Raw genomic sequence first — 20610 nt, forward strand, 5'->3', positions numbered from 1 at the left:
TTTTGACATGCAAAACCGGTAATATGATAAGGCTTGAAGTCCTACTTCAGAAGCTCTTTCATGGTGCCTTCACACCTACCTCATCCCTGACCTTTCCATTAAAACCTATTCTATCTGTTGGACAACTAAACCTATGTTGGCAACCATGATCATCTTTCTTAGCATTGCCAGCAGCCACCAACTGGCACAGGAATTGCTATTTTTCTTCAGACCTCCCCCCATCATAAAAGGCACAAAGGCCTCTTGCTGGCTTGAACAGAATATCAAACAACTCTCTGCTCTTAAGCTGAATGTTAACTCTACATTAGCCTTTGGATTGTCTCCCTTTTACTTCCTTTTCACTTCCACCAGTCTTCCCTACCTGCCCATACCCTTTTAACAGTCTGTATTTATTCTAATATTCTTATATAAAATGACAGAAATAGGCATGTGATTAAAAAGCAAGTATCTTTGCACTGAATTATCCACATAAGCTTCTAAAACTTGCCCCCCAGTGGAAAAATGGTGGTAGAAAAAAACACTCAACACTTCAAAAATGGAATAGTTAAGGATTCAAAACTCAATTGCAATTGAGTTTATTGACAGCAGACTAAAAATGTTAAAGTATCTTTAAACACTAAAGAAACAACTATATATACATAAATACATGTGCAAAACATTCATGTTATACAGCAAAAACTAAACATCTGGGAATAAAAATATAATATGCATAAAAATAGAGAGAGATTTAAGCCAGTAGGAAAAATTGTACAGATCAAGTTTACCTGAAAGGGATTATGGGGCTTGGAGTAGTGTTCACACAAAGAAGCTCCCACCTTACAGCAAAATGGGCATCCAGCTTGAGTCCCGGCAGCTCATGATACGAGGCAGCTGTGACCGGCTCCCTAAGACCTTTCTATTTTACTTCAGCGGCGGAGAAAGAACTGCTAATTGAAATTTGCTTTGCTTTTCCCAGCTGATATTAGCACTTCCAGAGAGGGGTAAAAAAGACCGGCCTAGCTGGTTGCTCGGGAGCCCACATTAGGATTGACTGACACACTCCACCATCTTTGCCTTCATGGTCCAAGGAGCGCCCCCTTGTGGTTGCTATGAAGTTAAAGAGAAGACTGAAGACAAAGCAGGCAATAATTTAAGTGCGCGACCAGACTTTCCTGGGTGCATTTAAGGACCTGCTGCCTGGGCCTTGACTCTAAATAGGTGGAGAGAGGGCAGTCTGATCTAAGAATGAGGCCTTGTTTGGAGCAGATGCAAATTCTTACTCTCTGCTATGCTGACCTCTCCATTCCCATCATGATGTGGGGAATATCTGAATGCAGAATTCAACAGGGCTGAAAGTACATTCACACACGCATTCAACCCATACACCAAACTTCTGTGTTAGCCAGTTTTACAGAATCCACACATACCTCCCTAAGACAATGAGAGTCTGCACTTGGCATTGAAAGGGTGAAGGCAATCAATCCTGTGTAGTATCTCCATGCATGAGTCTTGGAAAGGTTGTTAAGAGTTGCAGCTACTGAAAGGAATATGGGGGCAGGGGGAGACTGATAGAGAAGAAATGCCAAGAGTGGATCAAATGCCTATGTAAATGCCTTGTGGATGAGGAAAAAAGAAAATCATTTTCTCAGCAGGGGAAGGGTAGAGCGGGCCTGTTCTGGCTGGACTCCTTTACGTATGACATTTCTAGAAAGAACCGACCCCTAATCTACCAGAGGTTTATCCCAAATTCTTCATCAAGACAAGCCATCCTGGCCTGCACACCAAGGTGAAAGGAAGGTAAAAAGTAGAGAACCGATTGCCTTTGCAAATGTTGATTACCTGGCCCCTGCCAAGATAGCAATAGAGGGGCTGGCTTTAAACCCCAGCGGACTTTACCCTGCGGACTTGGCGCTATGACTCAGAAGTAGAAGAAAAGGAGCGCAATGTCTGTTAACACGGGAAAGCGAGAGCGTGCAAGACTCTGTGCTTGGCATGAAAGCCACACGGAGGCTTCCAGAAGCTTCTTCTAGGCCATGGTTCTACCAGCGCTGGAGGGCTATAGGCACAGGGGACAGCAAGGGGACAGCTCCCCTCAGGCATGCTCCGAGGCCGCCTCCGAATGTTCAGCTTTCATACTTAAAATTGTGTCTAGACTTTTTTTAACTTTATGGAAATAAAAGAAACAGCCTATAGGCCGTGTTCTACGCAGTTGCTTGCTGAACAGAAATACAGTTAGGTTACTTTAATTACATTGATCTAAATGGCTGCCAGCAAGCCTGCCACAAAGGGAACAGTGGAAGGGGCTGGTGTGGGCCTTTTCATTTTCCATTTCTGTTAAAGGAACTGCTGAATTTATTACTGGACTTTATTAGACTGCAGCAGAAAAGAGGAGTCGTGATTGAGGCCTGTGTGGTGGCAGCAGACTTGGGGGAGTTAACCTCAGGAGAATGGCTGCAAGAAGCAGAGCTGTAGCTGTGGCACATAGGTTAGTGGACAGGTTGTAGATTTCTGGGGGTGAAGTGTCCGAGACACGGAAACACAGAGGAAATGGGATTTGTGACAGGATGGCGGTGCACAGAACACACTCTCGGGGACCGGGACAGGAGCAGAAGGAGACCAGACGGAGGCACCCAGACCGGGCAGCAGAACCCAAGGCGAGACTGCATCCAAAATCCAAACGCAAGGCTCTGTAGCAAGTCCAGATCAAGTAGAACAGCCTGAGGTCAGGAACCAGAAGTATGTCCAAAGGCAAGACATGGCAATGGTCATGAACAAGCCAAGGGTCAAGATCCAGGAAGACAAGCAGAGGTGCAGGTGAGGAAGGGTGAGGGTCAAGCAAGATGCAGGAGCTGAACTGCTCCTTGCAGGAAGCCCTGTGTTGCGGAGGTGAGATAGCAAGGCAAGCTATGCAGTGGGAACCAAAAGCAACAAGACTCCAGTCAGGAGCTGAACCCACCACAGCTAACAGGAAGCAGACCTGCAGCGCTGAGGCACAACAGTGAGGCTGGATTTGGTCGGGCAAGATGCAAGTACTTCAGCAAATGGGAAGACCCACATTGCTGAGGTGAGGCTGCGAGGCACGATACAAACAGTGAGGCAAGATGCAGGCCCAAGGGCACACAGGCAGACCTGTGTTGTTGAGGCCAGCTCTGTAGGGAAGAGCCCTCTCTTTTGTAGCTCTTTCCCAGGGCTTCCAACTGGTGCTCATCAGGAAACTGAGGGGCTGTGAATACTGAGGTGGGCAGATGGAGCCCCAGAGCAGCCTGCATCCTGGCACATGGGAGGAAGCAAGAGAAAGGCAAATTTCCAGAATACCTGAAGAGAGCATCACAGCAGCAAGGATCCTGACAACAACCATTGCCTGTAAAAACTCTTATATTTGGCCATAGTGAGAAAGGGGTGTCAAAGGGGTGTGAAGAGAATGTAGAAGAGAAAGTAGAGAAGGTGATATGCACAGCAGAGCAGCAGGAAGAAAACCCAGGAAAAGAAACAGTAAATTGCTGATTGGCTGTGAATGCATGGTTAATGACCAGAGTTAAACCACAGTGCAAGCTTTGTATGTAATGACAACCAGCATTTCAACAGAACCCATCATTCAACAAGGCCCCATGCTCAACCTGTACTCTGTTCATACATGTGAACCAAGATGATACAGGTGGTCATGTTACTTAGAAGAATAAAGGTGTGTGTACCATACAGACAACAGGTAACCTGCTGGAAAATGTTGTAAAATATGCGTAGTTAATACGTATTAAGGTTGTGTACCAAGCACAAGATTCTGTTCAAATGCTGAATTTGTTGGTTCAGTTTAGAACAAATTGCAGACTGACTGCATCTACTCGGTTTTGGCTCTTGGTTCAGAAATGCAATCAACCATGGAGGAAAACAAAATGGCTCCAACTTTTTTTTTCTATTCTTCAGAGTCAGAGGAAATCTGCAGCCACATGATTTTTTTTTAATGAGGGAATTAAGTCCACCAAAACTGAAAAAAATAACTGCAAGGAGCTTACTGCAAGAGGAGCTGTTATACTTTAGAAGTTTTTTTTCTAAAAAAGAACGCTCACTCAATCCCATGTTTTGTGCATAAATGTTATGAAAATGACAATTACAAAATGTCAGAAGAACAGATGCCTTAGATGCAGCATTTTTGACCCCCTCTCCTCTTTGTAGAAGGAGAGCGTTAAAATGTGGGCAATTTGTTTGAAAATGGCATACTGTCAGAGAGAGATCCCCTAGGTAAGAAACCTGCAAAAATTCTAGTTACAACAACTAGAGAATTATAATGAATTAAAAATGATCTGGTTTGTTTTCTGCTGACTTGGTACCAAAATCACAGAAAGTACAATACAACAGGGGTAGATAATAGATGGGCCTAGTATGTATGTATATAAGTGTGTATGCATGAATGCATATATCTCAGACACTTTGTGTGTGCATGTTTTAATCACATCAGCAGCCCTGGCCTCCCTGCATTACTCTGTCAACAGTGCATCAACAATTGCACCTTTTATTTTAAAAAAAATCTCAATGTCTACTTTTTAAACCTATGACATAAAATTAAGACTTCCATGCATTTTGTGGAGTATAAGGACACAATTATGCACCACAAATTCCTAGCCAATCCCACTGCACGCATGTGGAAGTTGGGGGTTACTTTTCCTGTATGCTTGCACCTCCGGCAAAAAAAGGCCCAAAGCAGAAACAGCTTTGATGCTTACAAAGCACTGGCAAAAGAGATGCCGTAGGCAGTGAGTCCTTCCAGGCAAGGCGGTTGCAGCCAGGGAGAAGGCCCTGCACAGCTATTCTGTTTCTGCTGTTTCTTTCTTAATGAATTATCTGCAATAGGAGAAAAACTAGATATAGCATTACAAAAGTACAGGAGGGTTCTGAATGAAAGAGGCCAGCGACTGGCCTGCCATTACCTTGCTTCATCAGGAAGCACCCTGTGTCTGTTTGACAGGAAAGAAAGAAACTTCTGACAGCAAGGTCAAAAGATTTGCGACAGACAAGCAGAGACTGCAGGGATCAGCTGAGGGAAAACAACAGAAAGAGGAGGGCACGGACAAGTTCAAGTGGGAAGGGTGCAAGAGACATGACCAGCTCAGAGCCTGGGACTAGTAACCCCAAGACCGGGAATGCCATTCAGGGTATGTAACTCCTAGCAGCAAGATCGTGGGTCCGGAGCCTGACAGGCCTGGGGGCACTCCCTCCTGGGAGCAGTCATACCTCTGTGGCACAAGCATGCGGAGGCCCCAGTTTCCGTCCTGCCACCTCAAGTTGCCAGGCCCTAAATGACAGCAGAGGCACTGCAGAGTCGTAACCCGGCATACCAACAACACTGGGCCATGTGGACCAATGGACTTGCTCGAGGGAAGGTGACTTCATACGCTCACATTCTCTCCATATGAAAACCAGAACGACTCGGCCTATATCTAGCAGTACTGTTAAGGTCAGACTTCAGAGCTGCACAGACCAGGTAAAAGCCCATTCGGGGCTTCTGCATATTGTTGGGAAAATTTGGATAAATCCTGTCCGAAAAGCATTACTTCTGTGTGCTTTTGCATTGTGGCATCAAATCCTGTCTTCCTTCTCAAAACCAAGCTGTCACTGTTTAAAATGGCATTCCCCCGCTCCTTTCTCTCACCTTTAGCTGTAAGCTACAGTACACAGGCCATTTAGTCCAAATTTACATTGTATACCTTCACAATTGTTAAATAATCATTGTTGGAATTCAGTTTTACAAGGAAGTATCTTCCTAGCCCAGAGGGCTTCATGTGCCCTGGTCATTCAGGATGTCTAGAGTCTAGATAAGGGTCTATGCTTATCATGAATAGTTTCTCAGTAGCTTGAATTTACATGCCTAAGCAGACCTGGAGATGGGTTCAAGTTACTCAACTAAAGTGTCAATACACTGCAATTAGAAATATTGTAATCTCATTGTTACAGTGTGATTGACTGACATTTCTTTATCTGTTCTGTATGTGATGACCTCAGAATCTTATTGTAATCTTTGCATTCTGTCATCAATTGCCCTGTACCTGGGAGGGTATAAAAACCCTGTAGTTGTGTTGAAGCTTGGCAGCAGAGTTCACCTCTGCCTGCCTGGTAATGCATTATCGTGAGAGTCTACCGTGGGAGCCTGGGTAAGACAATAAAGCCAGGATGGTCTGGACACTTGATCTTTCCCACGAACCCTAGGTTTATTTCCTCTTCTCAAATTGAGATTCCGGGATAATGACAATATCACCCCCCTGTGAATTTCAGTGCAATATGCGTCAGTAGTCCCTTCGTGGAATATCCTCTGCTTCTTCCACAGGAGCCCAGAGTTCAGGAACTGCCCTTGTGTTCAGCTTTTCTATTTTCCCCCAAGTCCATTCACCTGCTATCACAACACCTCAGCAGAGGGCAGCCTCTACAGGGAGAGTTCTGCCCTCACCTTATTACGAGAGATGCAAGATAAGTTGGTTCCAGTTTGCAAATCGCTCGAAGAAGCCCCATTTACCATTCCTGAACACAAACAGGAATGGCAGCACATGCTCTCCAGAAACGTCCTCAAGTTCCCAAACATGATTTGCCAAAATGAACCATTTTTTCAAACTGCAACAACTTTTCCCCATTTGAATCAACCCCAGAACAGTTGCAGACTAGAAGGGGAGTGAGCTCCGAAGCGAAGTCGGGAGAATGCCCATGCGCTCCAGCACCCCCAGTTGTCACATCCTTAATGACAGCGTGGAGTTATGTGAAGTCGCACAAGCCTAGCCCATTTGCTGTCACCAGGACAGGCAGTAGCCACCCCCTCATGGTGGTGGCGGCAGCAACGGGCCCTGCGCTCTCGACAGTAGAGGGCACTGCTGCCGCTGCCCTGCCAGGGAGGGGAGCGGGCGGTGCTGCCACTTGGCACCGATACTCCTCCCCAAACAGGTTGGTGACCACCAGCTCGGCACTTGGCGAGCAGCAGTCCGAGGCGTAGGTGACCAGCTCCGCTGGCCCGTCAGCTTGGCGAGGAAGTGCCGGGCCGCCGTCCACCTGCACTGAGCGGAGGCCGGCTTGGTCCCAGATTCGCATGGTGGCCATCCAGCGCTGGCTGTGACAGGAAGGCTCCAACGGGCCACAGGAGCCGCTCAGGGAAGTGATGTTGCAGAGCGGGGCCGTGTGGCTCTGCACCTGCGGGCAAAGAGGAGCAGCGATGTGTTCGGCCATCTCGGGATGGAGGGTTTGAGGGTGTGAGGCAGCAGGGGGCTGTACCCGAAGCATGGAGGAACCGCAGCCCCTGGGCATGCTCCTCACTTCTCCCCAAATGCCTTCCTGGTAGACCAGCTGGGTTCCCCACAGTGTGGCAGTTGTCAATAACATGCAAAAAGCAAATCCAACAACAGTGTGCAGGTTCACAACTGCACACCCTGTGCTATGCTAGGCTATAGCATAGGCAGGATTTTTATATAAGACATAAATGCTTGGAATCAAGAAGTGCTGAAGACCCAACACGATAACATTCTCTGACTACAGTAATCCAAGCTTGGGCAATCTCCATGTTGGGCTACTGTAAGTTTGTTTATTTATTTACATTGTGATTTATATCCTGCCTTTTTCCTACAAAGGGCTCAAGGCAGCTTACATCATACTCCTCCTCCATCTTATCCCCACAACAACAACCCTGTGAGGGAGGTTGGGCTGAGAGTGTGTGACTGGCCTAAAGTCACCCAGTTGGCTCCATGGCTGAGGGGGGACTAGAGCCCAGATCGCCTGAGTCCCAGTCCCACGCTCTTAACCACTACACACCAAGTTGTGACGCATGGGGCTTGGAAGGGAGGCTAGTGGCCCCTGTATGGGTCCGGTGTCTCCTCATCCACTCTGAGCTGTCCATGGTGCTCCACGTTCATGGACTTATTTGGGGATGTGGTTCAGCACCACAGACAGTGCCTGCAAAGCTCGGAATAAAAGCGGCAGTGGACGAGGGCCTGACTGAGGCCCAGTTCCAATTGGAACTCCCAGTTCCAATGGTGCAGAATTTTAGCTAGAACAGCCAGACGGAAATATTTTGCTCTACTTCTTAGAAACTTAACATTTTGGCTGCCGATTTACTTCCAAAACCCATTCAAGATATTAGTGCTTGAAAAGTGGCAGGTTTCAAGCCTCATCTGGAGAAGCTGAAAGAAACAAAACCCAGGAATTGTCCCATTACAGAGAATTCAAAGAGTTGCCTTAGTCAAGGTGCAATCCTGAATTCAGCTACCAGGTTGGATATTTACTTCTGAGTAAGCATGCACAGGAGTATACTACTAGACTCATAACTGACACATGGGATTCACTGCAAGGTGTCATGATGGATACTAATTCAGATGGTTTCACAAAACCAAAACCCCCAAAGGATTCAGCAAACAAACTCACAGAGGTTTGGCCTATCACACAGCTGGGTGTGGCTTACCAGCATTTCACCCAGATTGTGCATCTAATTCATCATTGTTGGAGCCAGAAAACTGAAAGATGGGGGAATGCTATTTTCATGTGTTTGGAACACAGTTTGTTCCCAGAAAAAGTGCACAGAGGGAAAAGATAAGGCATGGGAAACATGGCCCAGACACTGCTGCCAATGCGAATAACTCACTCCCCAAAATCTTCAGCTGGTGCCCTCAAGACTCACCAGAGGCAGAGGCATCACGAGCAGATGAACATGGGCAAAGCTTGGGTCCCCAGCTGGCTGAAGGGTGATGGCCCGCAGGGTTACAGTAAGCAGGGAGCCAGGAACAGCAGTAGCAGGGACCTGCAGGGAGATCTGCCCTGTGGCTGTCTGGTTATGGCTTAACTGCAGTCTGTAAAGAAGGGAGAGGAATATTATAGATCATAATGTTGATGAATGTCCTGAGCAAGATGTGGCCTTGTGGGGGCTGCAGGTTTCCCACAGAGGCCATTGGAAGCACTCCTCGAAGACTTGCCAGAATCACCAACTCATAGAATAGCAGAGTTGGAAGGGGCCAGAGGGCCCAGCCCCTGCTCAGTGCAGGACTCCAGGTTCAGCCAGGTTAAGCCATTAGATGGCTGTCCCACTGCATCGTGGATGCCTCTCGTGTGGGAGAGCCCACAACCTCCCCAGATCATGCTGCTCTAACAGTCAGGAAGTTCTTCCTGATATCTAGCCAGAATCTGGCTTCCTGAAACGAGTCCGTTATTCTGTGTCTTCCTCTCTGTGACAATCTTTCAAGTACTGGTGGAGTGCGATCATACCTCTCCTCAGGCGAAACAAGCCCAATTCTTTCAATCTCTCCAAGTGTTCGTGGGTTAGAAAAGCAAGTTGTACTATTACCCCTCATGGGCACATTATACAGGGTCAGACCCTTGGCCCATCTAGCTCAGTATTGGCTACAATAACCCTCCCAAATGACGAGAACCTCAGAGGTATGTGGAAGAAGACGGGCAGCCGTGCACCAGCTTGCAAAGGCACCAGGAGGTGGAAAGCACGTTCATGGCCAAGGGCTATAGCCTGAAGACAGCTGATGCAGCAGGAGGTCCCCGACGGGAGACCACCTAGCAACTCCATGGACGCTACCTTGAGTTCCACAGAAGAAAAGCAGAACCCTCCGAGTTCATGCATCACTCCTGTCCCTCTGTGCATGCTCCATATAGACTGTCTGCCCCATCTGCGGGCCACTGATGGAAGTCTAGGGCATACTAAGACCCAACATAAGGAACAGGTGCCTTCCAGCATTGCTTATTAACTCAAGTTACCTGGAGCTGGAGATGTTTGCCGGAAAGTGGGGGACACTGCTCACTTGCAGGACATATTGCTTGGGTGAGCCAGGATTTGTCACCTTCCAGGAGATGGAAGCCGGCTTCCCTGGGAACACAGGAGTATCTCTGCTCAGCTGGAACAGACCAGGTGCAGGTTATAGAACTTGGGCTGGATAGAGAATTTGCAGAGCGAGAGCTCCCTGAAAGGTGGTTATTTGGGTGCTCATCTGCAGGTGGATGTGCTGATAGGCAGCTGCTTGGAACCGACTACCTTACAGAATAGCAGGCAGCCCAGACTAGCGCTCCCTGCACCAGGCTGGGGTCCTTAGTGCTGTGGCCAAGTTGAAGATTTTCCAACAGAACGGAATTAATCTTAAGGGAGGATACAGTGAAAACAGGATGGTTTGCAAAAACAAAACTATGGGAGGGAAGAGAGAGAGACAAATCTTTATTTGACTAAGCTTTCTTTTACATTTTAAGAAATATTTGTTTTTTCCTGGTGGGAACAGCATCTGATCACAAAGCCGCACTGGGAATAAAACTGCTTTTAGAAAAGGCTAGGAGGATGAGGAGGGGATGAGCGAAGGAACACTTCATCTGGACTTAACAGAAACAAAACCTCTTTCCCACTCACCTTTTAAAGCAGGCCTCCCCAGCCTCATGCTTTCCAGCTATGTTGGACATGCTATCTGGGGTGATGGGGGATGTAGTCCAACACATCTGAGCACTGAGTGGGGGGAAATTGTTCAGGACCATATACCATATTTTTCTGTGTATAAGACGATACTTTTTCTTAAAAATATTTACCTAAAAATGGAGGGGCGTCTTATATGTGTGTGTGTGTGTGTGTGTGTGTGTGTGTGTGAATGTGCTCCCTGGAGAGGTGTGCCTGGCGCCGAGTTTATATTCTTTTAGGCTCCAGGTTAAAACCTTTTTATTTAACTGCTGTTTTAAAAATTAATATTTTATTGTTAACAGTTGCTTTTTTGTTTTTATGTAATTTTATGTAATTTGTTATTGTTCTATTGTTTTAATTGTACATTTGTGAGCCATCCCGAGATGCCGAGGCATGTGGTAATGGCATATAAAAGTTTTAAATAAATAATAAATGTAGACAGTGACTCAGCAGACAGCAGTGATGCAACAAAAGTTAAAGAAATTGATATGTTTGAAACTAAAAGTGATGAAGGAGAAACCAGTGATGTGAAAGAGGCTGAATAAAGTGATTTGCTCAGAGCGAAGTGTGATGCATCATATCACAGTACTACTATGTAAACGTTGCCTAATCACTAAATAAAAATGCCTTCTATTTAGTGTTTAAAATATTGATTTCTGAATTTTGGGTAAGAAAAGTGGGGGGGGGTGTCCTATACATTTAGGTGTCTTATAGATGGAAAAATATGGTAAATTGGCCAAACGAGCATTCAGAGATTCTCACCTGCCTGAAAACAATGATCTCACATTGCTACTAGCCACTTGATCAGCAGCCAATTTCTGGGAGAGGAGTTGGGGTGGAGAAAAACATTTCATTTTGTTATTCTAAACATTCATTCGTTAAAGATCGCACTGGTCACACTGGCTGTTGATGGTGGGAGTCACAGACCCGGAGGACATCATTAGAACGCCATCCTAATGCACAGGCCTGCTGCCATCGTGTCTACTTTGCTCACACACAGGCTTCTCCACAGGAAAGTAAACCACACGTGGTGGGGCGGGGAGGACGTGAGACTGCAAGCCATGCCCCAGCCCTTCTCCACGCCCAAGTCCGCTTGTGCTGGCCGGCGGCTTGGTGGAGAATGGCAGATTCTCCTTGTGTATCACTGAAAGCAGACAGATCTACAAAGTGCTGTAGGACAAATCTCTGTATAGTGGTACCTTGGCTCATGCACTTAATCCGTTCCAGGACTCTGGTCGTGACCCAAATTGGTCGTGAGCCAAGTCAAATTGCTCCATAAGGCTCAATGTAAATAAGGTTCATCTGTTCTGTAACTATTTTTTTTTTAATTTCAAGGAAGAAGGGCGCGATTGCGGGCACACCTGGGGGGAGGTGGGCACGATCGCGATCGTCACCCAATGCGGAGTTCGTAACCTGAGGAAAAAACTTCCTGAAATTTCTGTTCGTGACTCAATTTGGTCGTGAACTGAGGCGTTTGTGAGCCGAGGTACCACTGCGGTTCATTGTGGGGCTGAACCCTGCACTAAAAGTGAGTGGGAGAGCTTCCCAAAGCTGAGCACTAAGGCGCACTTCCCTTCTCCCTTAACTTACCTCCAGCAAGGTTCCCAAAACAGTGGCAGTTTGAGGAGCAGCCCTCTCCAACTTCCGCCCCTCGCTGTCCACGCCACGTAGCACCAGAGAGAAGTTGCTGCTGGTCAAGAGACCCTGGGGCAGCTCAGCCATAAAGAGGTCAGCCCGGCTGGTTCGTGCTTGCAATTTCAGCTCCCCGAGGCTGCCCGTCCTCCCCTCCAAACTCACAGCTTCGAGTTGAACGGGGCCACTCTTCGACTGATTCAGGCCCATCACCGTCACTACCAGATAAGTAGGCAAGCCTATTGGAATGCAAGTTAAAAGCTAATTGGACCATGCAGCCAATCCCCACAATGCCCAGTGTGCCTGGTTCTAGGTGGGGGCACTTCTAGAAACCTCCAGCCCTGTGATTAGGCCGGTCAACCAAAGCTGGACACTAAATACAGAATCCACGGGGAAGGAGTAAAGGCAGAGGAGATTTCCAGAGCCTAAGCATGACCTGGAAGCCAAGTTGGGGGATAGTTTTGCATATGTTTGAACCCCTTGGGAACAGCTACGGCAGCCAGATCCAGAGGGATAAAGACCATTGCAGTCATTATAACTTTGTTCATCAAGGGGACTCTCATGGCTATGCAGGAAGAAACACGGTGAAAAGTAAGGACCCCGCATGTACCTTCTATAGGGTGACTATCCATCATAAGCCCTGGGTGGGGTCCATCCATTGGAACAGCAAAAGAATAGAGGAAGTCAAGGCTGCTCTGACCTGCCACCAAGAAAAAATAATGGGAAACGTCAGAAGGCGGCGCTCAGTCGTGGCCAACAAAGGGACCGGGGCTCGAGGGGGCAGGCTGGGACCCAGAAAGACCCATTCCAACCATTCCATCAGCACGGTGGCTTCCACACCAGCTTTCAAGGTCTGGAAATATCATTTTTGGGTTCACTCACTTTAAAAAGAGAATCTGGTCATTACTTGCATACTACTTTGCAGACTATCCGCTACTTTAAAACAGGATCTCTCTCTCTCTCTCTTTGCTGCTCCTGCCCTGTAATCACTTTCAGTTCAGTGCGGATGTAACATAACTGAACTGACATTCAATCAATCAGGTCTTGCTGGGTGCAAGGGATTTGACTGGTTTCCAAAGCAATGCTCGTTAATTTTTGGATGACCATAGCTTTGCAAAAACAACGAAAGAAAGGTGAACAATTCCTCTCTCAACTGGAGCTCTCCCCACCCCCACTCCAAAAGAACCCGGACCGATGCATTAAGAGCCAATTCCTAACACTTGCCTACCGAACGTGAAAAAGCTGTACATAATTGAGAAACAGGTGTAGAGACCTGCAGTGAACAGAACTTACTTCTGAGTAGGCATGGTCATATATTGATATATTGGTTACATTTATATCCTGCCCTTTCCTTTAGGGTACCCAAGGCAATGTGCAGGCCCCTGCCCTCCATTTTATCTTCACAAGCAGCTTGCGAGGTAAAATGGGCGGAGAGTCAGTGGCTGGCCTCAAGCCACCCCGTGATTTTTATTACTGGACAAGAACTAGCATGCCACTCTCCGTGTCTGAGGCTAGCATTCCAACCACCGCACCACTAGTTCCCTATAGACACTAAGTAGCGCTATGTAAAACCACGGTTTTAATCCCGCTTGCAGGGCACTGCGAGAAAGCAGTGATTCAGCAGCTCTATACCCACTAAAAAATATTTGGTCTGGAGGACTGGAACAATCCTGAATATATAATCCACTGGTGCAAGATTTCAAAATCATGGCTGCAGTTTTAGACTGAGAACAGATGCACTGCAACTGGCACTCAAAGATGTATTCACATGTATAATTAGAAGAATTTATTTATTTATTTATTTTCGATTTATATCCTGCCTTTTTCCTACAAAGGGCTCAAGGTAGCTTCCATCTCCTCCTCCATCTTATCCCCACAACAACAACCCTGTGAGGTAGGTTGGCTGAGAGTTCATTGCGCACCCATCACCACCAGCCTTTATTCCCAGCCTTTAATGAAATCAGGCAGCTAACATAGCCCCATTTTATCCCCACAACAACAACCCTGCGAGGTAGAATGTTTGCTGTTGTTATTTTTACCCTTCTATTACCACACTGGTTTTTAGGATGTGAGGTTTACTGTCATGCGTTGCCTTGGGAAGGCTCCTGCCCATAAAGATGGCCAAGACATATTTTGAATAGTCGTGGTTATTATTTCCTCACCCTGGACATGCACAGAGTAGTGCCCTTTTGACCAAAGCCTCAATGTCCATTCGCCAGCACAGACAGGTGAAGACAGGAATGCTCTGTAGATGCCGCCAATGGACTGGATCCTGGCTAAGGAACCCTGGGCTGAAGCATCCGTTTGGGTTGCCCCTGCAAGGAAGGCCATTAGATTCATTCATTCATTCATTCATGTGAACTAATAAAAATTATATCCTCCTTTTCTGCCAAAAACAGTGCACAAGGCTGCTAATCATATCATCAAGATTAAAAGCAGTTAACCTGAAAATTCATTACTATACAAGAATAAAATATATTTAAAAGTAAGATGGGTTAAATCTTAGGCTAAAATAGGCATAACACATGCCTATCTATGATTCAATCAACTACATCTTCATAATAATAATAATTATTTTATTTCCATGCCACCTAATAGCTGATGCTTTCTGGGTGATTCACAGCAGTTCATAGGTATAAATAACAGCATAACATTTAAATATATAATTGTTGCTGTTATTTCATTTTTATACTGCCAAACAGCCAAGACTCCGTGGGAGGTTAACAAAAGTTAAAAATACACAAACAAGAAAGAAAAAAAATAGCATAAGACAATAAAACCACAGCAATTATAACCGAATCAGCACAGAGGTATAGCAGTGGTACAGGATAAAATTCAATATTAAAACTAAAGTTTAACAGTTAACTATTAAAATATTGGGAAAAGAAATTTATACAAAATGTAAAACAGTTTAAACAACTAAAACAATGTCAGTGAAAAACTAGAACTGTCAAAGCCAGCTGGCATGTCCCAGCATCCACCATTAAATGCCACTACAAAGTAAAGACACAGCCAAATCTGCAACCTCCCCACTTTTAGTAGGAGACCCCTTTTGCACCGACAGGGTCTGGCTGTGTTGGACCACAACATGCAGGCACAATACCCTTTGAACGGAAGTGCCAGGAGCCCTTTGTTTAGAAGCGTCCTCAAGAATATGGACATTCTGAAATTAAGCAGTTGCCGGTGTGCCCTGGTACACTTGCCACAGGCCTACTGCAAAGGCGCCAGGGCAAAAACTTTTTATTTAACCATTATTTTAAAAATCAGTATTTTAATGCAACAGTCATGTTTTATTGGTTTTATTGGTTCTATGTTATTTATTGTTTAGATAGTTTTAATGTATTTGATTTTATTGATTGTGAGCCGTCCCGAGATGCTATGCATAAGGGATGGCATATAAAAGTTTTAAATAATAAATAAATAAATGGAACAAAGGCGCATCCTTGGCTGCCCGCTTAGTTCACGTAGAGCAGACACAGGCAACACGCAAACCGCTTCTTAAAACAAAAGAAAAATGCCTCCTTTTAACACTAAGGAGTGTGAAAAGGTTCATTTGTCACTTATCCTGAAATGGCATTTCATTCCTCCAGCATTCCATGGGAGCCAGCTCCTTTTAGTTCCCCATAGCTGAAATACGGAACATCGTGCCACCAAATTTTGGAGGCAAAACTAAGATTTCTTTCTTGGTCTGGGGGATGGGGGAGGAACAGACAGTATGAGTGGTTTCTGGCGCTCTCCAAGCTGCCCACAGACTGTCTGGTCAGGCAAGTGCAGCTGCAATAGGGCACACAACCTCAAGTGATCAAGGTGGTCAGTAGTTCCTCCAGCAGGATGTAAGAAAGGAACAGCTGAATCGGTAAGCAAGCTGTCTTCCGGTCAGCCTATCATACAGAATCATACATCAGTCCAGTCCAGCACTCTGCTCAGTGCCGGAATCTTCTCATATGCTTCCAAGGAGGCCAAATTTCCCCTGAGGAAGAATGCGATTACCTTTCTAAGGTTTTCCTTAAAATAACCAGGAGTTCATGACTTATGGACACATGGAGGTGTATCCATAATTTACCATGCACCCTGCTTTTCTACCCTATGTAGAGGCCTAAAATAGGAACGCATTTTAAAGCAGCCTAAGAACCAACATGTGAAGGGGAACATACAGACCTGTTCAGGATTATGGATAAAAAAAATCAGGTGCTACCTGTGGGATCACGGAGTTCAAAGCCTCGGAAGACCCCTTGGATAGTTACGACCACGTTGTCCACCAGGCTGTCAATCCAGAACTGGTGAGCCTCCAGCTCCGCCGCCTGCTTCTTTGTCCTCCGGCGAGTCTCCTTAAGAGCGAAGAGGTTTCCTTTCTGGTGGCGGAAGAGAATCACCTGGAAAAGCAGATCCCCAATGCCTGTAAGAGCTGGCTGGTGGGGCAAACATGGGGGGCACGGTTTGCAACAGAAACATTACTGGATGTGTAATGATGTGAGGACAACACACACAGGTACCCTTGCAACGTATGGCGGGTGTAAAAATACCCATGACACTGTTACGTCATAGCGATAGAACCTCCAACGTTTAGCTGATGAGTTCGTTAAATCAATTGAAACAAACATTTTGAGAAACTAGAAAGGTGTCCCCCATTAACTGGTAGCAGCTTTTAATTCCCCAAAACATAATATTTTAATAGCATTTAAAACGGCATTTCTTTTGTGAGAATACATTTCTTAAGATTATTTCATTATTTATTTATTTATTTAAAGATTTCTATACTGTCTATTATTTTTGTAGAAAATCTTAAGATGGTTTACAATTTTAAGAACATATAACAATTTATAGCACTTGATTAAAATAGGATTAAATCAATATATATAAATAAATCAACAATTAAAATACTGGTTAAATAAAAAGGTTTTGGTCTGGTGCCAAAAAGAATAAAGACTCTCTTATCTCCAATGTGCCTCATATGCATATAGCCTACAGTGATCACTTTTGGACCTCACTTCAATCCAGAAATTCTACTTTTTTAGCTATGATGTACACAAGTTACTCAGTACCTCATTTTTACTGCATTGTTTTCCTGAATCCAAACAAGCAATGATCATAAGCTATCTTTAAACCAGGGTTTGTTGCTGGTTTATGAAATCTAGCTTGTTTCAGCACAACAAACCATGATCTCATATTCCGACAATCCATGCCAATGTGTATACCCACAAGTAAGAGAAGTGCAGCAGGAGCAAACAAGTGTGCACAGTGTGGCTTTAATAAGCCAAGGATCCTGGTTTAAACTGACATGAAAACAGTAATACATGTATTTCTTCAAATAACTGTTTTCCCTCTCCTGCAAAAAACTGCATGCTTAACAGATCACCTGGGTTTATTTTTAACCAGGCAGCATGCCTACAAGTAGTCTAGAAATTTCAAGACAGGAATTCATTTTAAGAAGAATAGTTTTGTCATGTTTCCGAGGTACATTACTGGGAAATATTAGAAGTTGAACAAATGTTTTAATACTGTCAGATGAAAGAAAGTAGCTCATCTTAAACAAACAGCAAGGTTTCAAAAAATAAACAAAGATTAATCAAAATTAAGATTCTGAAATGATGGATTAGAGGCTTCTTCTCCAGCATTGTTATGTTTAAAGATGACAGAATCAGGTTTAGTACTAAGAGGAGAACAACATGCAGCTAAGCAGACAAGGACAACTGAAATGAGCCAGTGCCACCCTCCAGAAAGATCTTTAAAGCAATTGATCAGTCAAATATTATATCCCTTAAAGAGGAAATGGCCAGAGAGCCCTTCTCAGTGGTGAAAAGAAATCCTGTTGCCCCACTCCCATTACCGAAGATATGCTGGATTCGCTGATGATCTTGGCCACCTCCTGGATATTCTTGTTGTCTGTAAATATGATCTGGCCTCCAGAGCTGTGAGCTAGGTTTACATAGAGGTTGAATCGGTCTGGAGCCAGTGTTTCCCGCTTTACCCTGGTCTTGGATGGATCCTCTGTGATTAGGAAGGTCACCTAGGGCCACATGGAGAAAACAAGCAAGCAAACAAGCAAGCAAGAAAGAAAGAACAAGCATGAGTTTATAGTTTTTAAGGTATCAGATTGTAGCAAAATTGAAATCGCATGTCAAATAAATGCCTTAGCCAACCTTGCATTTTTTTTCCTGGATGAGAGCTTCTACGCTGTTCTTGAGATGAGCATCTTTAGCAGAGGCATCGGTAAAAACAAAGATTTCAGAGTATGCTGGTGAGCTTTGGAGGGCAAGCTAGAGAAATGGAAAAAGACCTGTGAGATTCATATTCCACCAAGCACAACACATGGCTCTGTAGTCTTAAGGACAGTCAAATGAAAGTATCAGAAAAATGTGTTCCTGGATGCTTTCGCCCCAAGAAGGTTTCCACACTGTACCTTCAAATCTGTTTCAGCAACTAGTTAGCAAAGTCTATCAGCAGTCAAATATACAACTCAGGGCACAAACATATGCAAGCTTACACAAAAACACAGCAGAACCTTTCATAGGACTGCAATTTAACAGAGATTTGACAGAGATTCATTGATGTTTCAGTATGCAAATACCAATCCACATTAAGGACCACCTGGCTACTTTCATACCATAGCCAGCAAAATGTTCAACTTGCTAAACTCTAAATCTGGAGTGGGCAGAAGGTAGATATGGATTTACATGTAGATCACTGGATAATTTGTAGTAGATGTCCCGGGACTTCTGACTCCCAACTATTTAACAATAGCAACAAATAGAAGGATTTCCCCTGTCCCAAATTATACTGTTGGAATATTAGCCTGAGGTAATCAGGAATCAGCATTCATGTGGAAGTGTTGAAATTTTGTGACGAACTGCTGTCACTAATGTTAAAATTTGGAGCATGCACGTGAGAGAGAGAGTGCAGCCGCCAGAACAGCCCACCTCGATGCCAAGGCATTCAGATTCAACATTCCCCATAAGCAGACCCTTTTCTGGATATCTGATACTGCAATATCCACAAAGAAAATGGAAGAGGACAGTTACTACCAACATCATTTTTACAATAAAGTGGGATTGCACTCTTAAATGTTCAAGTAAAACTTAGTAAGAAAAATCATGGACCTCGGGCCGGAGTCTTGTTAACCTACCCAATGATATGGCCCTGGTCAAAATGCTTTCGATCACCATAGTTGGAAAGAAAACAAGGGCAGGATCCAGCACAGGGATGCTGCACTATTCTGCAGCCTCATAATGAATGGAACTTCCAGGCCGCCAGTGGTCAAAAGGGCATAATGGTTTGAGAGCCTTTTCCTCTTTCCTCTAGCCTTTCCTTGGATACCAAGGCATTCACATGAATAGTTTACCTCCAGTGCAGAAAGGCACATTTCTGGCTCATCCCCACCAGCCAAAGGGCTGATGGTGTCAAGGATTCTCCAGAATTCTTCTGGGTCACTAGTCTTATGGACTGGGCCAAAGCCTGGAGAAATGAGAGAGAGAGAGAGCAAGAGGAGAAGAAAGCACACAATGGCCAGTTCAGACACACACTTACAATCACTTTCTTCCATTCAGCTGAATGTATGAACCAAGTCAACTGAAAAGCAACAGACCAGAGATGCTTTGATTAGTCTGCATCCTGTCCATTTTGTTTGGTTTGTGATGGCTGATTCACACATGCAAGTATGCCCATAATCAGGAAGCAAAAGGGGGCCCCCTTTCCCCTCTCTTTTCATGGAGTCTTGTGAGTGAAGCAGGAGTACTGATCTGCTTCAGCATTAATGAAGGTCATAGCCTTTATATTGACTCTGGGGTTAATTCAAAGAAGGATTCTTTTTTCTGATATGAGCCCACTGGGAGCCTTCATGTCCCTCCAACATCGGAAGAGAGTTTTGCTGGAGCTCAAGAGCGGACCTTCGCAATGACTGTTCCCAGGCTCCGGAACATCTTGCCAAGGGAGATGCAGCCAGCTTCATCTCTGCTTCCTTCTTCTGGCAGGCAATGATGCTCTTACTGAGACAGACTTTTGGCTTGAGAAGCTGGCATTTTGCAGCTACTGTGCTATATTATCTGCTTGATTGGCTATTTCTTACATTTTATCTGTTTTTTTTGTTGTTGTTGTTGATACTTGCAACATTTTGACTTTGCATTTTACAACTGTTAAGCACCATTTGGTGGAAAGGCAAGACACCCATTTAACAAACAAATAATCAACCAGTTTCCCCCAGTGAAACCGGGCCTATGCCAATAATCTCACCGGGGTCATGGAAAGGCACTAAGAGGTAGAAATCGGGCTCCTGCGAGGTACCACGGCGCCGGTCTATGATATCCCGTGCCTGCAACTTGGCGGCATTGATCTCTTCTCCCATGCTTCCAGTGGTGTCCACAACGAAGCTCAAGCCTGTTGTCGGACTGATATCCAGTAGCCTGGGGACGGGAGAGCAGGAGTCATGGTGTGGTCTTTATCCTGCTGTCCCAACAGTCGAGGGGGGAAAACTGTCTGTCTGAGGCAACTGAATGTTCATGGGAGGTGGAAAGAACCTGCTAGCTCTTCAGGTCTAATATTCCACCATGAAAGAAGGCAGCCACTGCTTCTACATTGCAGATCCCGCCTGTTCATTGTATAAA

The 20610-nt window shown here is 45.1% G+C and overlaps 1 protein-coding gene across 8 annotated transcripts in view; it reads right to left on the reverse strand.

Annotated features, from left to right (window-relative positions):
* The window catches only part of VWA7 (von Willebrand factor A domain containing 7), a 44959-nt gene that overhangs the window by 2007 nt on the left and 22342 nt on the right, over nucleotides 1–20610 (reverse strand). For 4 of the 8 annotated variants that reach the window (XM_044419582.1, XM_044419586.1, XM_044419587.1 and 1 more), the window contains exons 7-17: nucleotides 20240–20409; nucleotides 19353–19465; nucleotides 18154–18270; nucleotides 17841–18020; nucleotides 16209–16422; nucleotides 14176–14328; nucleotides 12624–12713; nucleotides 11972–12252; nucleotides 9703–9839; nucleotides 8621–8789; nucleotides 6167–7143 (exon numbers count right to left, since the gene is read on the reverse strand). In XM_044419582.1, the coding sequence (XP_044275517.1) occupies nucleotides 6715–7143; nucleotides 8621–8789; nucleotides 9703–9839; nucleotides 11972–12252; nucleotides 12624–12713; nucleotides 14176–14328; nucleotides 16209–16422; nucleotides 17841–18020; nucleotides 18154–18270; nucleotides 19353–19465; nucleotides 20240–20409 (2053 nt within the window). In that variant the 3' untranslated portion in view covers nucleotides 6167–6714. Of the gene's footprint in view, nucleotides 1–6166; nucleotides 7144–7723; nucleotides 8127–8620; nucleotides 8790–9702; nucleotides 9840–11971; nucleotides 12253–12623; nucleotides 12714–14175; nucleotides 14329–16208; nucleotides 16423–17840; nucleotides 18021–18153; nucleotides 18271–19352; nucleotides 19466–20239; nucleotides 20410–20610 lie in introns of those variants that run through there. The other 4 variants (XM_044419590.1, XM_044419588.1, XM_044419583.1 and 1 more) reach the window with 3 other exon arrangements.

Source organism: Varanus komodoensis, unplaced genomic scaffold (genome assembly GCF_004798865.1).
Source record: "Varanus komodoensis strain SLA01 unplaced genomic scaffold, ASM479886v1 scaffold105, whole genome shotgun sequence".
NCBI lineage: Eukaryota > Metazoa > Chordata > Lepidosauria > Squamata > Varanidae > Varanus > Varanus komodoensis.